Source organism: Epinephelus moara, chromosome 21 (genome assembly GCF_006386435.1).
Source record: "Epinephelus moara isolate mb chromosome 21, YSFRI_EMoa_1.0, whole genome shotgun sequence".
In the NCBI taxonomy this organism is placed as follows: domain Eukaryota; kingdom Metazoa; phylum Chordata; class Actinopteri; order Perciformes; family Serranidae; genus Epinephelus; species Epinephelus moara.
In genome coordinates, this window is record NC_065526.1 from 6,566,862 (window position 1) to 6,585,067 (window position 18,206).

Sequence of the window (18,206 nt, forward strand, 5' to 3'; positions counted from 1 at the left end):
CTGCTAGAGCTAGAACAATGGCCACGTGTCAGGGAAAAGAAAACAAACAACCAAAAAAGCTATCTGTACTGTATGTATCATTGGTTAAAAAGAAAATAATAGTTATAATAACCATATGAAAACTTACTAAAAATATCAGGAAAACTCATCTCTGATGTAGGCCTGATATTCACAGACAATAATCTGCTCAAAATCCATCCAAATCACTCTTTTTATGTTAAGTTCCTGCAGTTATTGCACTTTATCTTGCTTTCTTTCAGGTTAATTGCATAGTTTATTAACTATTCTGTACTGTTTTTGCCATGCGTTGAATATAGCCCACTGAAATAATGAAATATCCATGACAATATGTCACTTCAGTGAGTCAGGGGTCGTCATTTTCCTCCATTTTCCTCAATGATAGCAAAGGGATCCCTTAAGATACTGTCTAATTATACCTGATAACTGTCTGAAGGTGCAGACAAGCAGAATAGTTAACCAGTATCACCATTAAACTTCAAATTAAAAGGCAACAGCCCTATCAGGTAATGCAAGTTTTTCAGGCTGCGATAATTGATTTCACCAGTAGGTGGCGACAATGCCACACGACAAGATTTACAACAGTACTTTCTCATAGTAATTCTATATCTCAAAAACCCATTCAGACGTCACAATATTAAACAGAAAACAGCTTGATATCATATCATTTATTTGTATTAATTATTGAATGTGTTTTCAGACATTTTAAGCCACTAAAATCTGAGCTCGCGAGCGGTCCTGATCTGTTATCGACTCGTGAGGCTGTTTGTAGTTTTCATGTCGCCTGTTAGCTTTCGCTTTGAACGAGAACGTCGAGGAAATCCCGGAACTACAATCAAAGAGCCGCAGCGTTACTTGGATTGTTCAGCACTTTTACAGGTAAGCGAAACATTTCACTGCAGTTTGCTTATATTAGTAGCTTATTAGGTGTTTAATGTTGTTCGTCGGGTGAAGAGTTTGGTCTACGTCATGACGGCTAAGTTTGTCAAGTTGCCGAAACTTTGGGCTACGCCAGGAGTTAGCTTAACTGTTGCATCTTCAGCCTGTCAGTGTTTTGAACGTCACGGGTGGTCGAGTCGCCGCTCCGGTGTTTCTATCCGTGTCCTCCGCATTTTAACATTTGCTGTATAAAACTTTTAGCCACTTTGTCATGAGTTTTTCGAGCTGTCGTGTGTCTTGTCCAGCTGCTTCACTGTGACTTCTAACCAAAGCAGGGATGGCCACCGCGCCACAGCCTTCACTTCACATGAGCTCGGCTGATCTCATCAAAAAGGAAGCCCTGGACTACGGAGGCTTTGGGGAAGTGTACCTGTGCTACCATGCCACCCTCGGCCAGGTGGTGTTGAAGACCATGTACACAGGCCATATTCGCAACGAGTGAGTTCTGTGTTCATCTGTGTGCGGGGGCTGCTGGGTATTCCCCCTTTGCTGTAACTTGAATCATGTGCCTAGACAGTGTCTCCACAGCCCAGTGAGGCTGAGCTATGTTTATGTTACATTATTATATCATATTTCATTATATTATATTGCTTAATGAATGTTACATGTGTAAAATAACCTGTGAGCATAGTCTGACAGTATAGGAATGTGTGTCCATCCATCCAGTGTGCAAAAGCTCTGATTTCTATAGCTTCCTTTCAGCATAAGATGTGAGGTTATCTGAAATGCGGATGTAGGTCCAACATCCGTTTCTCTGTCCATGCACTTTCATACACATATACCACTTCCCCTTAAAACTTAATTCATATTTTTATTGCTACTTTATGGGATTTTTATAAGTGATTTATTTCCGATATGCCCTGCAAGGGATGCACCGATTCACCTCTATCTCATAATACTGAAACTCAGGTGTGTCTAGTTGACCAGTATCAAGTATTGATCTAATACAAGTGCTCTTTTGCTCAAATTTAAAATCTTTGCTTCACTGTGTCGAACTCATTTGAATCGCTTTTCATGTAAGATAACATTTGTGCTTGGATTTCTATGACACAGCTTGTAACTCATAAGCTCATGTAGCTGCGTTCTAACTTGCATATTTTTTCTGCTTATTTTTAGTAGGTCCGCAGCTGCTCTTATATACATACTGTTGCATGCAGTATGCACACACTCAGGACATACTGTGTGTTGCAGTGGTTCCCAACCAGTCCAGCCATGGGGTCCAGATTTCTCCTTAGCCATTAGTTCAAGGTCCACACAGTTATATTAAGTGTCATACTTGTGTTTGGACATAATGAGCTAGTCTGCTGTCTCTGTTAAGTAATTGTCCATTATTTACTCACTCTACAGCAGGAAACGACACTTCAGAATAAAGACTCTGTGCCAGGCATTTATCGCACTTCAGAATAAAGTGTGTTTTTTCAAAGTTGACACATTTGTAAGTCAATTGCGGTCCACTCAGAATGCACCTGTGACCCACTTTTAGACTGTGACCCACTATTTGGGAACCACTGGTGTCTGATAACTGTTCCACCTAAAAAAAAGTAGTATCACATTAGTACACCTCTATGTCCTGCCCCTAAGCCCACTATGAGAGTCGACGCCACCTGTCTGGCAAATATCCGCTTCTTACTTTTTTACTTTACGTTCCAGGGAGAATAAAAGGTCTCTGCTGGAGGAGGGGAACATCATGGCGAGCCTGAACCATGAGCGGGTGGTCAAGTTGCTGGGTGTGATCATGGAGGATAGAGACTGCTCACTGGTCATGGAGCTCCTCCCCAGAGGCAACCTGTCGGTCATGCTGGAGACGGTCAGCAGGTTTAATATCTGTTGTCACATTGAAAAGGGAAATGTTCAGATTTAATGTCTGTAACTTCAGTAGCTCCACTAGATTCCATCCACAGTTTGCAGCCTTAAATATGTTGTGGTATTTTTGTATGAATGGAAAGATTAATAGTCTAAATTCTTAGCAGGTTTCTGTGCCAGTATCCATCAAGGGCAGAATCATCGTAGAGATTTTGGAAGGGATGGTGTACCTCACAGAGAGACGTGTCGTACACAAGGATATCAAGCCAGAAAACATTTTAGTGGACAAGGATTTTCACATCAAGGTATATTACACACTAAGGCCCATGACAGATTTGTGATTTTGACAACAAGCATGTGAAGTCATGGTGATCTCAGTGATTTTTTTTTTTTACCTCCTGTGTTTTCTAGATCGCAGACCTTGGCCTGGCCACCTGTCAGACATGGAGCAAACTCACAAAGGAGGAGTCTCGCAGGAGGAGTCGTATGGGGCGATCGGCAGGGGCGAGATGTGCAGGCACTCTGAGCTACATGGCCCCCGAGCACCTGGAGAGTATACATACAGTCTCTACTGAGAAGTCTGACGTCTACAGCTTTGCAATTGTGGTTTGGGTCATCCTCACAGGGGAAGAGCCATATGCAAGTGAGTTGGGATTAAACATGTTTAAGTCCTTATAATAAGGCACATTTTAGTTTACCATTTTAACAGGCTTTAACTCCTAACTGCATAATTTAATCCTGATGCAGATCACTAAATTGTCTTTTCTATGTCTAGATGCAAGGAGTGAAGAACAAATCAGCCAGTGTGTCCGAAGTGGTCAGCGGCCAGCAGAGGACCTTATTCCAGACAACACGCCAGCGGAGATAATACAGCTGATGAAGAGGTGCTGGGATCAAAATCCAGTACAACGGCCAACATTTAAAGGTGTGCTTTGTGTGTGTGTGTGTGTGTGTGTGTGTGTGTGTATTTAAAATATTAAAGCAAACGCTCTAATGTGGATCAGTGGAATATGTCTTTTTTTTTAATAGAATTCAAGCCTTAACTTTATAAGTAACAAACAAATAAATGGATTGTACTATTTTATTTAATACCTGTTTGTTACTCAGCAGCTAACCTGCACCTTTAAGATGAATATTATGATATTCTCCTCATCCTCTCCCGACCTTTTTCTTTCCTTGCAGAGGGCTACGACTTCTTCCTCCCTTTCTACACAGAAAAACTTGAGCCACATGTAGAGGAAGATTTACTTGAGCTGAGGGTAATATATTTTCGTTGGCGTCTGATGATGTGTAACCTCGTCTTATGCACAGTGGAGACTCTAGAAATGAAGTTAAAATAAAGCCAGATCAAAAATGAATTGTGGATATTTTATATAATGATTCTTTGTGCGATTTTTACGCAGAAATTATATGAAGGCCCGGAGGAACTTGTTGAGAAGATGAAATCTTTATCAGTGACCCAGGATTGTTTTTTGGCAGGTGAGCACTGTTGGTATTCTTGATGGCTTGCATATACTGTACTGTAAGAGTGGCTTTATTGCTTGTACTTCTCTCCTTACCTTGCAGATTCCCCAGCTCCTTTGGTGAGCTCAGACAGAAGTGTACCTGTGCCAGTTGAAGCTAGTATTGAGGACCTGCATGACATCCACTTTGAGCCAGAGCCAGTGGAGTCTATTCAGTCAGACGCAAAGGCAGTCCCTTCAGCTTTGGAGGAGAAACTAGGTCGGGAGCTTCAGTATCACAAATATGGTAGCTATAACAGTGAGAACCAGGCTGAAGCTGCCAACGGTTACCATCGCAGCAACTCAAATCCATTCCTGCAAAACCACTTCAGCTCATCAGATCACGCTATCAGACAACCAGAACAAGACAGACCCTCTTATGGCTCTTCTGTTCACTCCTGGACAAAAGCTGAGCCGGTGCAGCCTTCCAGCCAGGAAGAGGCTTGGTATCGCCCTACTGCTGGCCTCTATGATTCCATGAACACCTCTATGCCTTATCCATCCCACCTTCCAATGTCTACCAGCTCCCCTTCTCTATCTCAATTTAACCAGCAACATCCACATTCCCACTATGACCGTCAGCAGTCCTGGCCAGCTTTCCCAGTGTCTGATACATCTGCTCCTGACATCAGTCCTGGGCGTCTCCTGGCTCCCTCCAAATGCTGCTCATCACAAGATCCAGGTACACACAAACATGTAGATCTAGATGCCAGAGGTGTTCGCAGCTGCTTCTGTCACTTTTGACCAACAGGTATGGGAGAGACTGTGTTTATGTGTCTTTGCTTTGTGCTTGTCTAGCATCTCTTTACATTCACAACGCCAGCGGGATCCAGATTGGGAGCCACAACGCGATGAGTATCAGAGGTTGCGATTCCAGTAGTTTTTCGTCTGTACCTTTTGGCCCAGTTAACTCTCCCATCAAAGAAGGCATACTGAAATACGGTAAAGTACAACAACATTTCTGTCATGGAACAGATAGTTGATCTCTGGATACTTTTTGCTCCTCAGTTTGTAAACATGATTGCCAGCTTACAATTATTTTCACCCTCGATTAATCCGCAAATCATTTCTGCAATTCATTGTTTTTGTCACAAAACGTCAGAAAATAGCGAAAATGATTCTTTTTATATGTGATGACAGTCCAAAACATAAAGGAATCCAGTTTGCAGTTATTTGCGGCAAAGAAAAAAATCAAATCCTCAAGTTAGAGAAGCTGAAATCAGAGTAAGGAAAAATGACAAAAAAAAAAAAAAGAATTTCCAAGATAGTTGCAAATAATTTTTTGTCCATCAGCTTATCAGTTAATCAACAAATTGTTACCACTCTGGATGTTATTTTTAAGTGATAACACATTGTAAGATAAAGTAGATAATGCAGTATGCAATAATAGTCATGGCAACAGTATTTTGTAGTTCAGCTATTTGTTAAACTTGAAACAATTCCTCGTTGAAGTTGAATAAATAGTTGCTCTAATACACGTGTCTTCTGTGTGGTTTAGAGGACCACGCTGTGACCGAGGAGCACCTGGATCTGCTGAGGGACAATATCGGAGCCAAATGGAAGCGTTGCGCGCGGCGACTGGGTCTGACCACTGTGGAAATAGAGACCATTGAGCACGACTGTTTCCGCGACGGCCTGCCAGAGATGGTTCACCAGATGCTGGATCGTTGGAAAATGAAGGAGGGAAGCATCGGCTGCACAATCGGGAAGCTTTGTCGTGCTCTGGATGGTACCATAAAGGTAGATGTCATCCAGAAAATACTGAACGCCTGCGGTTCTTCTTCCTAGATCTGATCAACTTTCTACCTCATTCCCTCTAAATGACTTTCTGCCCGTGATGGTCATGTTAGAGGCTCCCGTTCAACCCTAACATATTAACGTTGGTTCATGTGCCACTGGTTTGAAATATCATCTCTGTCTTCCGTGATTATAGTACAAGTGAGCAGAATGTTGTTTGTGTTGCTCAGAGCGTTGAAAATAGCATACAGGAAACTCAGCTCAAGAAAAAGATCTTTGTTATTCATAATAACCAAATAGCTCTCCGCCAACCGATGTCATAGAGAAAGTGTTTGTGGTGTCTTACTGGACACAACCTGTAATTCAGTCATTTCCCTAAAATGATCACCAGGACTTGACTTTTATTGTGACAGTGTTAAAGCTCTAGGTGTATTTTTAAATTACTTTTTCTATCTTTATGAGAAAATTAGGAGTTCAGGTTCTCCCAATGGAATTTTGAAATCATTGTTTATTTTGTAATTTACCGTAAAGTAATGATGGCCTAAATAATTATCTTTCTTATTCAAGTGCCAGATGATAGGTTGTAGTTGGCAGAGGTGTGGACCAGAGTCACAGGACTTGGACTGGAGTCAAAAATTTGATGACTTGACTTGCAACTTGACTTGGATTTTAAAGCCAATGACTCCTGACTTCTAACTTGAAAATATTCGATACCTCCTCCAAAGACCAAAGATTAACAAGTATGTTATTCAAAAAGTGTGCCATGAATCAATAATCATCCCTTCATTTCCAGAACCGGCTAACCTTAGTGCTATTCCTTCCCAGCATGTCACCACTTAATTCCACAGATCCACCTTGTTTGAACCAGTCTGACAGCATCAATTCAAGTTGCAGAAGAGAACCATGAAGAACTAACATTATGTTACTGAGTGTCAGTCAGAAAAAGTAATACCAAAGATGTTTTTGTTTGCGTACAAAAACTACACGGTGGTCAACAAAAACCAGATGGCCTTTTGGAAAACATGCGGGTCAATAATTGCACATGCAGACTTCCAACAAACTTGTTTTAAGAAATAAATACAAAAATCAGAAGGCATTCATGGCTCTCTAAAGTTTAATATATTATTGCTCTGTTGTTGACTTGGCACTTGACTTGGGACTTGAGTGCAAAGACTTAAGACTTGACTTGTGACTTGTAAAACAATGGGCTTCATGCAGCAACAGCCTCCTAAATTTGTCTTATATTTTCTTTTAATTTTCTGTTAAGAAAAAAAAGAAGAGAGAAATCAACTCCAAATACACCAAATGTTCTTAACCATCCAAATCTGCTCTTACCCATGTGAGCTGCATCATGAATCCCAGTTGATAATAAGTAACTTGTTTGCATAGGTAACAACCCCTCAGCACTGTTTGCAGTGTGCAAATACTCTGGCACATGAACCAGAGAATTCACGTTCTGTTGAATAAACTTAAAGTGTTTTAGTGTAATAGTGTTTTCAAAGTGTAACAGCTATGGCTAAGCATTCATGATGCTGTAAATGCCGCGTCTGCAACAGTGGTGGAGTAGTTATTTAGATCCTAAAGTACTAATAACACATCATAAAAATACAAATCAGGAAAATGTATTTAAGTTAAGTACAAGTATTTAATGCGGAAAAAAAATAAAAGTATTAATCAAAATATTTAAATTAATTAAAAGGAAAAGCAGCAAGTCATCCTATTTGAGAAGCTGAAAGCCTGAAATGTTTTTGCATAAAATGTAATTTAAACAGTTATCCAATTAATTTTCTAATCAATTTCCTAGTCATTTCAGCTGCACTTTATTTTCATATTTTTGGTTTGTGTGTAAAAATCTTACTTTGTAAAGTAACTAGTTACTGAAGTTATTAAATAATTACAGTGAAAAAAATTACAATTATTCCGTAGTAGAAAGTAGGAAGTTACATTAGAATAAATTATTCATCTGCGGCCTCAAATTAGTACAGTACTTGAGTAAATTTACTTACATTACATTAAACTACTGGTCAGCAGAGGGACACACAGTAACTTAAATTACAGTATTGGGATCAATGAACCAAGTGTAGTAGTATTTCTTTAGCCCACACATTTAATAATTCAGTCATTTAAAATTACTCTAAAACATAATCTCAGTTTAATTACAATATATTTATATATTTTTTGATGTTCTCAAATTCAAAACTTATTTTTCCTGGCTTTGGACAAAAGTATGTGGACGGTGAAAACCAGAATTATACAAACAAATAGGAGAAAATGTGTTAGTCGGTTGTTGCATGAGGCCCAATGACTTGGTCCCACCTCTGGTGCCTCTTGGCATGTAGCAAGTCAAAGCGAGAGTTTTTTAAAGATTTATTACAAAAGTAATATTTTTACTATAAAGTCAAGTTTTTTTTGTTTGTTTTCAGAAATGTTTCTCAATGTGATAGCCAATATGTTTGTAGACGGTTACTGTAGCTTTAACTGAATAATGAACTCATATTCAGGGACAATCAGATTGTGTGTGTGGTAAACATTTATGCCAGCCCAACACAAACATCATGACTTTAATCACAGGACAGATAAAGTGGAAAAATGTCAACAGAAGGACAGAAACCTTAGTGCAGTATTCCACTAATCCATGTGTATAATTTCTGTTACCCATGTGTCCAGTAGGGAGCAGTAGACAATATACCATTAAGTAAGTTCCCTTTTTTATTCTCAGACCTGCTGTAGATTATGTACTGTCAATTCAGTGTAGGTGCATGAATTACTACTGGGCTGCTTGTTTGAGTGGTCAGTGTGTGGATTTACTGTAATGATAATAATGCAATGATATCAGATTATCTGTAAACTGACGAACTACTGTACTGCACTATATCACAGCTGTATCAAGCATTATGATGATTACAAAATACTTTTCTCAGCATTTTAAGATTAGATTGTCTCTGGGATGTTCTGATGTCGTGTTCTGTTTCATTACAAAATTTATTGTAACTTTTCTACTTGGTCTCGACTGCTGCGATGTTCCTCTCACTACACAATAGTAGACTGACATGTAGCACAAAAAAACGTCATCACCCTGTTTTCACTCTACATTTCCACAAGCCTTTCTCAAACCTGGATGTATTTTAAAGCCATTTTCATATTTTGAATAAACTGTGTACATATGTTTCTAAAATTCCAATGTAAATGTTTTTTTCGTGTATTTCATATCTTCTGCAACTAGTCAGTGGATATCAATATAAAACATCTACACTGTCGTCACTTTCAAACGTCTAAGATTCAACATTAACTATATCGGAATATATCCCAATTCCATCCTACATTTAAAAAAAAAAAAAAAATTCAAACAAATTGTGAATAACCAAGAAAACAGAAAATATAACAACTGAACTTGGAAAATCATTTTAATGACCTAATGAATTTGTAATTTTGGCGGAGACATTCAAAAGTTGCGTTGTGATTGAATGTATAATTTATTGTTAGTATAAAACAGTTAAGTATGTTCATAATTTTAAGACGACATACTACGACAATACAGTATACAATTAGATTGCAGTATGGGGTTACACTGACTGTCACATCCCGCAAAATCACATTACCCTGCAGAGCAACTGGAACAAGCAACCACATCCACCATTGGCGACCCAATAAAAACACCAGATCTGAATCTGCATCGCAGTAGGACCGAATATAATGTGTATTTTTCTGACCTAAACTAGACTATAATACATTAAAACCCCAAATTAGACCTTATAAAGCTCTGCATATAATAGCTAAGTCTGAATTTGCTGTTCATGACAGTGTATATTGTGGATCGTTCTTCCTGAGCAACAGGTGTGTTTGTCCAGATCATCCGCTTTAACTCCCCGGAATAAACCTGACAGGAAGACTAATTTTCCTTTTACTGTTAGAGATCATATTGCTTGGACCTTTTAATACATTACAGATGTGCTGATAGTGTGCACTGCTGCTATTTTTCACCTGGTGAGTTGAATAATCTCTTCACTACACACAAGAAAATTAATCCGTCCATGCCACTGATGATTATTGATAAGGTCCTGGGATACAAACCTGAACAGGCTTTCCAGTTTTGTAACAGTTATTACATCCGTTTTCTATCAGATCTAGGGATGCTGTTAAAATGGCACCCTGTTGACCGATAGATAAAATCTAATTAAGTACTTCTGTTTATCAAAAGCAGCACGCCTTGCAACCAACGACAACATGAGAAGTAATTAAGAAACTGGTAAAACCACAAAACTGTAATTAGAATAGATGAAAGAGCGGCAGGCCCGTGATGTACGCTGATATGATAGTAGCAATTCTGTGAGCGGCTGAGAAACCGAAACAACAGTTTGAGCTGTCAAAGATTTGGTCCTGAGTGATTACCTAAATCCCATTCCAATCATGTTTAGTTTACACAGTGGATTTACACACAACAACAGTTACAGACAACACCTCTTTCTCCACTGATGAACGTATGTACAGCTGCATATTTGGATTGTTTTGGTTTCTTTCATGTGTCTGTCTTCCCATTCCATCTATTGAAGTGACATACATATACAGAAATAAGTAGAAATATTTAATTTTCACAGCACACATAAAGAATTGTTTCAGTCTAAGTTCCCACAATACAGATAGACAATACTGTGCAGTGCCATAACCATGGTATTATGTAGCAGCATTGTGCTCCACACAGTGTGTACATAGATAATTGATAAAGCACCATAAACTATATACCTGCAGTTGTCAAGTGTAAACAATACTGGCATAGTAAAGGAAGTGTTGACAGCTTTTTGAGATGAGATGGCTTCTCAGTTCCCATGTAGACATACTGGTATGTGGCTGTAATGATTAACCAGAGGAGTCTGTTAAGTCCTGACCACGGAAGTCACCAAATGCTTGTTATGACCCCTTTCACAACAAAGCCACGAGCCAGGATAAACATGTATAAAGGTGATACTCAAGATACCACAATGTAGTAACTACACGAATACTTTAACTATATAAATATTAGTCAATAATTGGTAATCATCGGTGGCCGTCACTCCCACTGTACCCAGCTAATTCCCTGATTCCCTGAGGCTTAACCCAGGTTTTACTTTGATAACGCTAGCAGCAAATAAGTCAGTGACTTAAAACTAATTTCAAGCATTTAATGAAACACAGCACTTGTCTAAAACGTGTTGAAAAGTGCAGAATGTCGGCTTTAATTTAAGAGTAGGATCTTTAGTTAAAATACTATATACATTTATAATGTTAGCAGCTTACCATGAGTGATGAGATCCTACATGAACTCACTCCTACATTTCTGCCAACAGTTAGAATAGTTGTGCTCCCCTGACTAATTTTGAAATAGGTGGGGCTAATTTGGAAAAAAGGTGATGCTGCATAACTGCACCAATCATTACATAGAGTAATGCTTTTGAAATCAAGCTTCCAGGGGCCTTAAAGTGCCACTCACGGTTAAAACAAGATGCATCCAAATTATTATACATATTGAAAGTTGCTCTCCACCCAACTTGTCCAAGCTTTTGCAAACTTGAATGTAAAAGAGGAGCACTTCATTAAATCCAGCTGTGTTTAGGAAATGGAGTGTGCCAGGGCTGACGTCAAAACCCGGAAGTTTAGCATAGCCGACAGGGTTTGTAGTTGTATTGAGCAACTTGTTAGCAACCGCCTTTTTTAATAATAATAATAATAATAAATTTTATTTGTTGGCGCCTTTCTGAGCACCCAAGGACACCTTACAATAAAAACATACAAAAATACCAATAATACAACATTAAAAAAAAAAAATTAAACCGGATAGGCAAGTCTGAACAGATGGGTTTTAAGCTGTGATTTAAATTGTCCAATGGAGTCAATCTGATGGATATGGGGGGGCAGAGAGTTCCAGAGTCTGGGTGCAGAGCAGCTGAAGGCTCTGCCACCCATAGTGGTCAGTTTGAAATTAGGGACAGACAGAAGAGCAGCTGAGGAGGAGCGTAGAGCACGGGTGGGGGTGTAAGGGTGGAGAACGTCTGACAAGTTTTTTACGACACGTAAAAGCTTCAAAATTCACAAGTAGGGTATTTACTGACGTGTTTTATGTCGTAGAACAAAACCTGAAACTCGCTTAAGCTTTTGTTAACCACAGACCTTATTTGAGGCATTTTACCAAAATCCCATTGAAAAAACGTATTGACTTTTAGACGAGAGAACCGGAAGTGCTAAAATCGCTAACGGAGTTTCGGGTTTACTGGCACACTCTATACGCGCAACAAGTAATTCCAGACAGGTGATGCTGCCAGTAGTGCTTCGAGGAATAGGCCGCTTTCAGGCAGTTTGATATTGATTTGAATAGAAAATTAAGTAGCTGCAATGCTTATAACCCCGACTAGGGGATTGAATACTCTCAGCTAGGGCTGCAACAATTAGTCGACTAATCGATGACTTATCGACTTAAAATAATTGGTGACTGTTTTAGTAGTCGACTAATCGGTTTGAGTCTTTTTTCATAGAAAGGTACTATAAAAGTACCCAAAATACTCTTACTGTAGCTTCTTGCGTTCAGATATTGGCAGCTTTACACACTCTCCCATGACGGTGAACTAAAACCCTTTGGCGTGAGTACGAAACAAGCCATTAGATGACATAATTTTGGGGTTTGGGAGAGACAGACGGACATTTTTCAACATTTTAACACATTTTTCAATAAAATGATTAGTCAACTAATCGAAGAAATAATCGACAGATTAGTCGACAATGAAAATAATCGTTAGTTGCAGCCCTACTCTGAGCAGGTATCTGAATGTGAACAAGAGCTCAAAGAGTTGCACTTTTTGACAAATTTGATCAGGAAATAAATAGGTGGAAAACTCCTAAACCTATCCATCCTCAGCCACGTAGCCCTGACACAATAATTTCGAAGCTAGTTAACTGCTAACTCTCAACTGTAAATATCACCAGAGCATCATAATTATATTGTTTAAGGGTTGCAAACTGTGTCTGCATTTAACCTAAAATCTATCTGTCATTTGTGTCAGTTGTGCCAACTAAAAGCACAGTAAGCGACAAAGGATAAATAAGGTACATGGCCTCAGCCCAGACACCGAAGGAGCTTCGTGGTACATTGCTGAAACAGATTTCCTGAAAAAGACAAATTAAGTAATTCCACATGTGAAAGAACATAATCTGCAAAATATGTCCAGAGATATTGTGTAAACATTGTGAATTTGGAGAAATATCAGGGCCAAGCCACTTTTGCATGCCCTGGAACCATTTCCAAATTAATATGGAAATTGTCTATTTCTGATGTCCTTTTTGCACACATGATGGCCAGTAGAGACTTCTTGTGGCACACGCTCTGAGGCTTCTGCTTATATGTTTGGGGAACTGGAGTGCCTTGATCCTTGGATGAGTCTCCATTGATAGCAGGGTTAATGATGCTGCACATCTGAGGGTAGTGTCTGAAGCATTCGAAAGCATCCTTGCACTTCTCACAGCTGTGGTCCTTTGATGCTGCCATCGGAGGTTGAGCAGAGGAGTTGGATGAAGGGAACTGGTTGTTGTGTCTGTGGACTGAGCGAAGTCTGACCCTGATCTCTGGCTTGGAGCAGCACTTAGCTGGCCCCTGGGACCAGAGGCAACCCCTCAGACAGGTGTGGCATAGAGCGCCAAGGTCCCTGCGCATCATCCTGCGGATGTTCGGCCTCAGCATTAGGTAGATGATTGGGTTGTAGATGGTGGAAGACTTGGCAAACATAGCTGGCAAGGCAAATGCCAGAGGAGGGATGTTCTCAATGTGTCCAAAGGCAGCCCACATGGACACCACAGCATATGGACTCCATGCCGCGAAGAAACCGATGCAGACGGCAACACTTAGCTTGCAGGAAAAGATCACAGAAGAGAAAAGTACAATTGATATAATTCCAAAGGCAACTTACTTTTGAAACAACCCAATTGCATAAATGTTGGTATTGTACATTTCTGCAACACATGGATACTTAGCATTTGTATGTTATTATTTAGCAAATTCATTGAAACATTTTACTGTAACGCCATGGTTAACATGGTTAGGTTTAGGCACAGAACCCACTTGGTTATGGTTAGGAAAAGATTATATTTTGTCGTTAAATACCCAATTTTGGGGACTCAATCCTGGCTGGCAACTCAGCAGTGTCTCAGTAAAAAACACCTGCTGTTTTGTGGCACAGTTTCCGCCAGAAACACAGCGACAGGTGGCTAAAAAAAACAATCTTTTTTTGTTGTTAGTTGGTCTCAAACAGTGGTCTCCACCTCCCAATGACAAATTGAGCTCATATGTCACTTTAGAAACAATGATACGTACAGTGGGGCAAAAAAGTATTTANAAGTGTACCTCTGATGAAAATTACAGACCTCTCTCATCTTTCTAAGTAGGAGAACTTGCAAAATCAGTGGCTGACTAAATACTTTTTTGCCCCACTGTATAAAACGAACAAATGTGACGTATCCGGTTTGTGGTTCTAAAAACGCATCATGAATACATACTGTCATGTCTAAAAAGGCTACGTAGCTTCTTAGAACATCTGGGCGCTGTAGTTTTCAGTAAATATTTGTCAAACAAGAGCATGATGGTATATATGAAACTGACTGAGAATAAAACACAGTGCTGATGTTATAGTTCTTGGACAACAGTGGAGGTTCAGGGCACAAAGATATAAGCTGTGTCCATTTTTTTATACTTGTTAGTAGGATCAGTTAATTGTTGGCTTTTGTCTTTTCATAGTATGTGATGACAATCAGGGAAATAAAGAAGTTCCCCAGACTTATCTTTTAAAAGCACAAGATAGAATCTAAACAGTGAGCGGCTGGAACGGCTGTCTGAATGTGAGCATTTATCTTCATAACCCGAAAGATTTATTGAGCAATATCAGTCAGAGGCTACATGGGCTGAATTGATTTTTTGTGATCCTTTTCGTGCATGAATCAGAGTAATGCTTATGGAGAAGGTTATATGATGATGATGATGAGGACCATTTATCTACAAAGGCAGCAGTAGCTTCTCATCCACAACAGTACAGTCAGAGCCTGTAACTGCTAATTAGAAGCTCCATCAATGCAGGCTCTATTCAGGTCACAACAAGTTTCTTCAACACAGAATTCTCCAGAGGACTCTTGTCTCTGAGGAGGAGCTTTGATATTTTACTTCTGATCCCCCTCCCACCACCACCACATTATCTGCACTACCATGTTGTTTTCAGTGATCGGCAATTCTTTCTTTTACTTGTATTAGAATTACTGTAGGTCACAGATTTGATGGGTGAAAGAGTTCAGTTTTGGGCTTAGCACAGCTGTCGGCGTGTTTATCCTGCATGCAACTGAAGTATGCAAGTGGATTAATAACACTCTTCTGGGGTGTGATTATACAGAGAAACGGTAATGATGAAAACTAGAATTACTGCCTTGCGGTTATATGCCTCTGAGCACCAGACAATTTGCACAGTTTACATGCATGTCTGGAAAACATGGATGCTTCACACACATCTTCCCCCCAGCAACACAGTTTCACGGTGGGCACCCAAGATTAGTGTCAAGAATTCAGTGTCTGTCTCTCTCCTTCTGTTCCTGAGATCTATAATTGAGTGATGGCCAGAAAAGTGTTTTTGCATAACAATTTGTCACAGTGAAGTTGACCTTTGACCTTTTGAATATAAAATGTCATCACTTCATCATTTTTCTAATTAGACATTTGTGTGAAATTTTGACATAATTTGTGTATGACTTCTTGGGTTATGGCCAAAAACATGTTTTGTGAGGTCACAGTGATTTTGATCTTGACCTGTGACCTCTGACCACCAAATTCAAGTTAAAGTGGATGTTTGTGCCAAATTTGAAGATACTCCCTCAAAGTGTTCTTGAGATGCTGTGTTCACGAGAATGTGATGGATGCAAAGTCACGGTAACCTTAGTCTCTATATACAGACTCTATTTTCAGTGAATGTAGAGTCTGTAGGCAAACCACAGAGATCTTGCCTCCGGAAGAAGAGCGGAAGAGCCCTGGTTTCCGGTTTTAGGCTGTTTGTAGTCTGCGTGATATTGATCAATCACGTTTGAGCCGGCTGCAGTTGTTGCCAGGTTAAACAGTCCGTGCAGTAAACTAACGAGGCGGAACATAATTGGCATCACTGCAAACTCTGAATCCATCGCAATGGTTCAGCATATTTACTTATATATAAACGGAAGTCAGAAACGGAAATTCCCCTCCTCCGCCCAAATCAAACCGGAATGCCAAAAAAATCGGGGGTCTGACCCCAGAGGCTGTATCGCCGTCTGCTGGAAGTCAAATGCTGAATACAGCCGATGGGTTCCGAGAATGTGGTAACCTTGACTTTTGACCTTTGATCTTTGCTCAGCAAAGTCTGATCAGTTCATCCTTGAGTCCAAGTGGACATATGTGCCAAGTTTGGACAAATTCCCTCAACGCGTTCATGAGTTATTGCGTTCACAATGTTGAGACAGACGAGGTCACAGTGACCTTGACTTGAGTAGACATTTGTGCCAAATTTGAAGAAGTTCCCTGAGGGCAGAGAATAGGATGGACTCCCTGAAAACATAACGCTTCTGGTCACAGCTATTGCTGGCGTGATGGCATAAAAGCTGCAGAAGCTCATAAACTTCTTTCGTAATAGTCATTCTCAATGGTGCTTTAGAGGATTATTCTTAGAACATGTAATTTCTAAGCCAGTATTTAGACTTGAGCAGAAAGTGTAAACACACTTAATAGTTTATGAGCCAAATGATTGAGGTAATAATTTGTGTTTATCAAACTCTCCCGTTACCTTAACAATAATTCTTTGGATGCTGCTCATGTGTGTCTGCCTCGATGCATGCTGCTCCATATTCTTGCGGGATGCTTGCACGGTGACCAGAATGCCCATGTAGGATGCTGTAATAACACAGCATGGAAGGATGTAGCAGAAGATGAACAGTGCCACAGTGTAGGAGCGTGCTGTAGAGTGCTGATTGGACAGGCGCCAGTCAATGCAACAGGCAGTGCCATAAGGCTCTGGCCCATATTTCCCCCAGTGGGCCAGCGGGGAGCAGGCAAACAGCAAGGCATAGATCCACGCACAGGCGATGAGCAGACGGCCGTGAACGCAGTTAAACCTGTTCCCTGTAGAAACACAATAAGATTATTATCCGTGCAGTTGAAATGTTCTGGCACATCTATTACTCACTGATTCGCCCCCCCCCTAAATTACGCTATAATATATCAGCATCTTCTCAGAAGAACTTACTCCATTTATACGCAGGATGTGCTCGAAACAATCTAGTTCAGTGTCATCTGACTCCATCTGAAGGCAAAAGCTACCACCATAGTGTGGGAGTTGAACTAATCGTTCAAATGGGAATAATGCTGCTTCATTTTAGACAGTTTTCCTGGAAGGCATTCATGGTGTTACACTCATGGAAGTTCTTGCGTGAAGAATTGAAAAAAGGGAGCTTATGGGAAGAGTTCAAATCCTGCACATTTTCTCACATTGCTGTGTGAAGTTGGCACGCTGGGCAGGTTGGGAGCTCCATCCGGTCTGGGTGCATCCAGATTGTGATGGGGAAAATACAGTAGACACAGTGTGCTCTCCTGTGGTATAAGCATGTCAGGCTGCCAGAATTTAGTAGTAGTTACAAATGCTAGTGAAATTTCACAACTCTCAATAGCCAATTTGATACTACGGTAAAACAAAATAAATCCCATGTCTTAAACATACACTCCTTTATTAAAAGGTTGATTGCAAAGTACTAGTCCATGTAAGCCCATGAGATTTTGTTTTCAAGGTAGTCTCGCCACCAGACAATCAGAGATCTCCGTCTTCTGATAGTCTGGGGACACTCCTTTCTAAAGTGTGTTTAACACACCGGCAAAAACGGCCGGCAACAAAGCAACGCCTCTTGCATTTTTGAAAAGGACACGCCCCCCTGGAAATGTGCGCTCTCCCTTTTCTCGTCCGCAAGGAAACAAACACACAGAGAGCTTGAAAATGGATGCCGAGAGATTAAACTCCGTTTTATCAAACGTGCTTATCCGTGAAGAAAATATTTTTTCCAGCGGATGTCTTAGTTACAACATGATTGAGCTAACTGGAGTAGTTTCATGTCATATCCGACAACAGGAGGCTTTTAACGGATGACGTCCTGATGTTAGCTTTGCTGCTAGTGTTAGCTGTCCCTGTCAGCTGCAGC

The 18,206-nt window shown here is 40.1% G+C and overlaps 2 protein-coding genes across 3 annotated transcripts in view; one reads left to right on the top strand and one right to left on the bottom strand.

Annotated features, from left to right (window-relative positions):
• Positions 1-807: 807 nt before the first annotated feature.
• On the top strand, positions 808-9,174 carry ripk1l (receptor (TNFRSF)-interacting serine-threonine kinase 1, like). Of its 2 annotated transcripts, none has more exons than XM_050033213.1 (11): positions 808-897; positions 1,230-1,395; positions 2,608-2,764; positions 2,925-3,065; positions 3,172-3,403; positions 3,536-3,685; positions 3,943-4,019; positions 4,164-4,239; positions 4,327-4,944; positions 5,061-5,204; positions 5,761-9,174. In XM_050033213.1, the coding sequence occupies exons 2-11, from the start codon at positions 1,235-1,237 to the stop codon at positions 6,048-6,050; spliced, it is 2,046 nt and encodes a 681-aa protein (XP_049889170.1). In that variant the 5' UTR covers positions 808-897; positions 1,230-1,234; the 3' UTR covers positions 6,051-9,174. The 2 variants fall into 2 exon arrangements, with proteins under 2 accessions (XP_049889170.1, XP_049889171.1); XM_050033214.1 differs by having other exon boundaries at positions 2,928-3,065.
• Positions 9,175-13,193: 4,019 nt separating this feature from the next.
• opn7a (opsin 7, group member a) overlaps positions 13,194-18,206 on the bottom strand; it is a 13,096-nt gene continuing 8,083 nt past the window's right edge. The window contains exons 5-6 of the mRNA XM_050033224.1: positions 16,805-17,139; positions 13,194-13,866 (exon numbers count right to left, since the gene is read on the bottom strand). Of these exons, the coding sequence (XP_049889181.1) occupies positions 13,228-13,866; positions 16,805-17,139 (974 nt within the window). The 3' untranslated portion in view covers positions 13,194-13,227. The remainder of the gene's footprint in view (positions 13,867-16,804; positions 17,140-18,206) is intronic.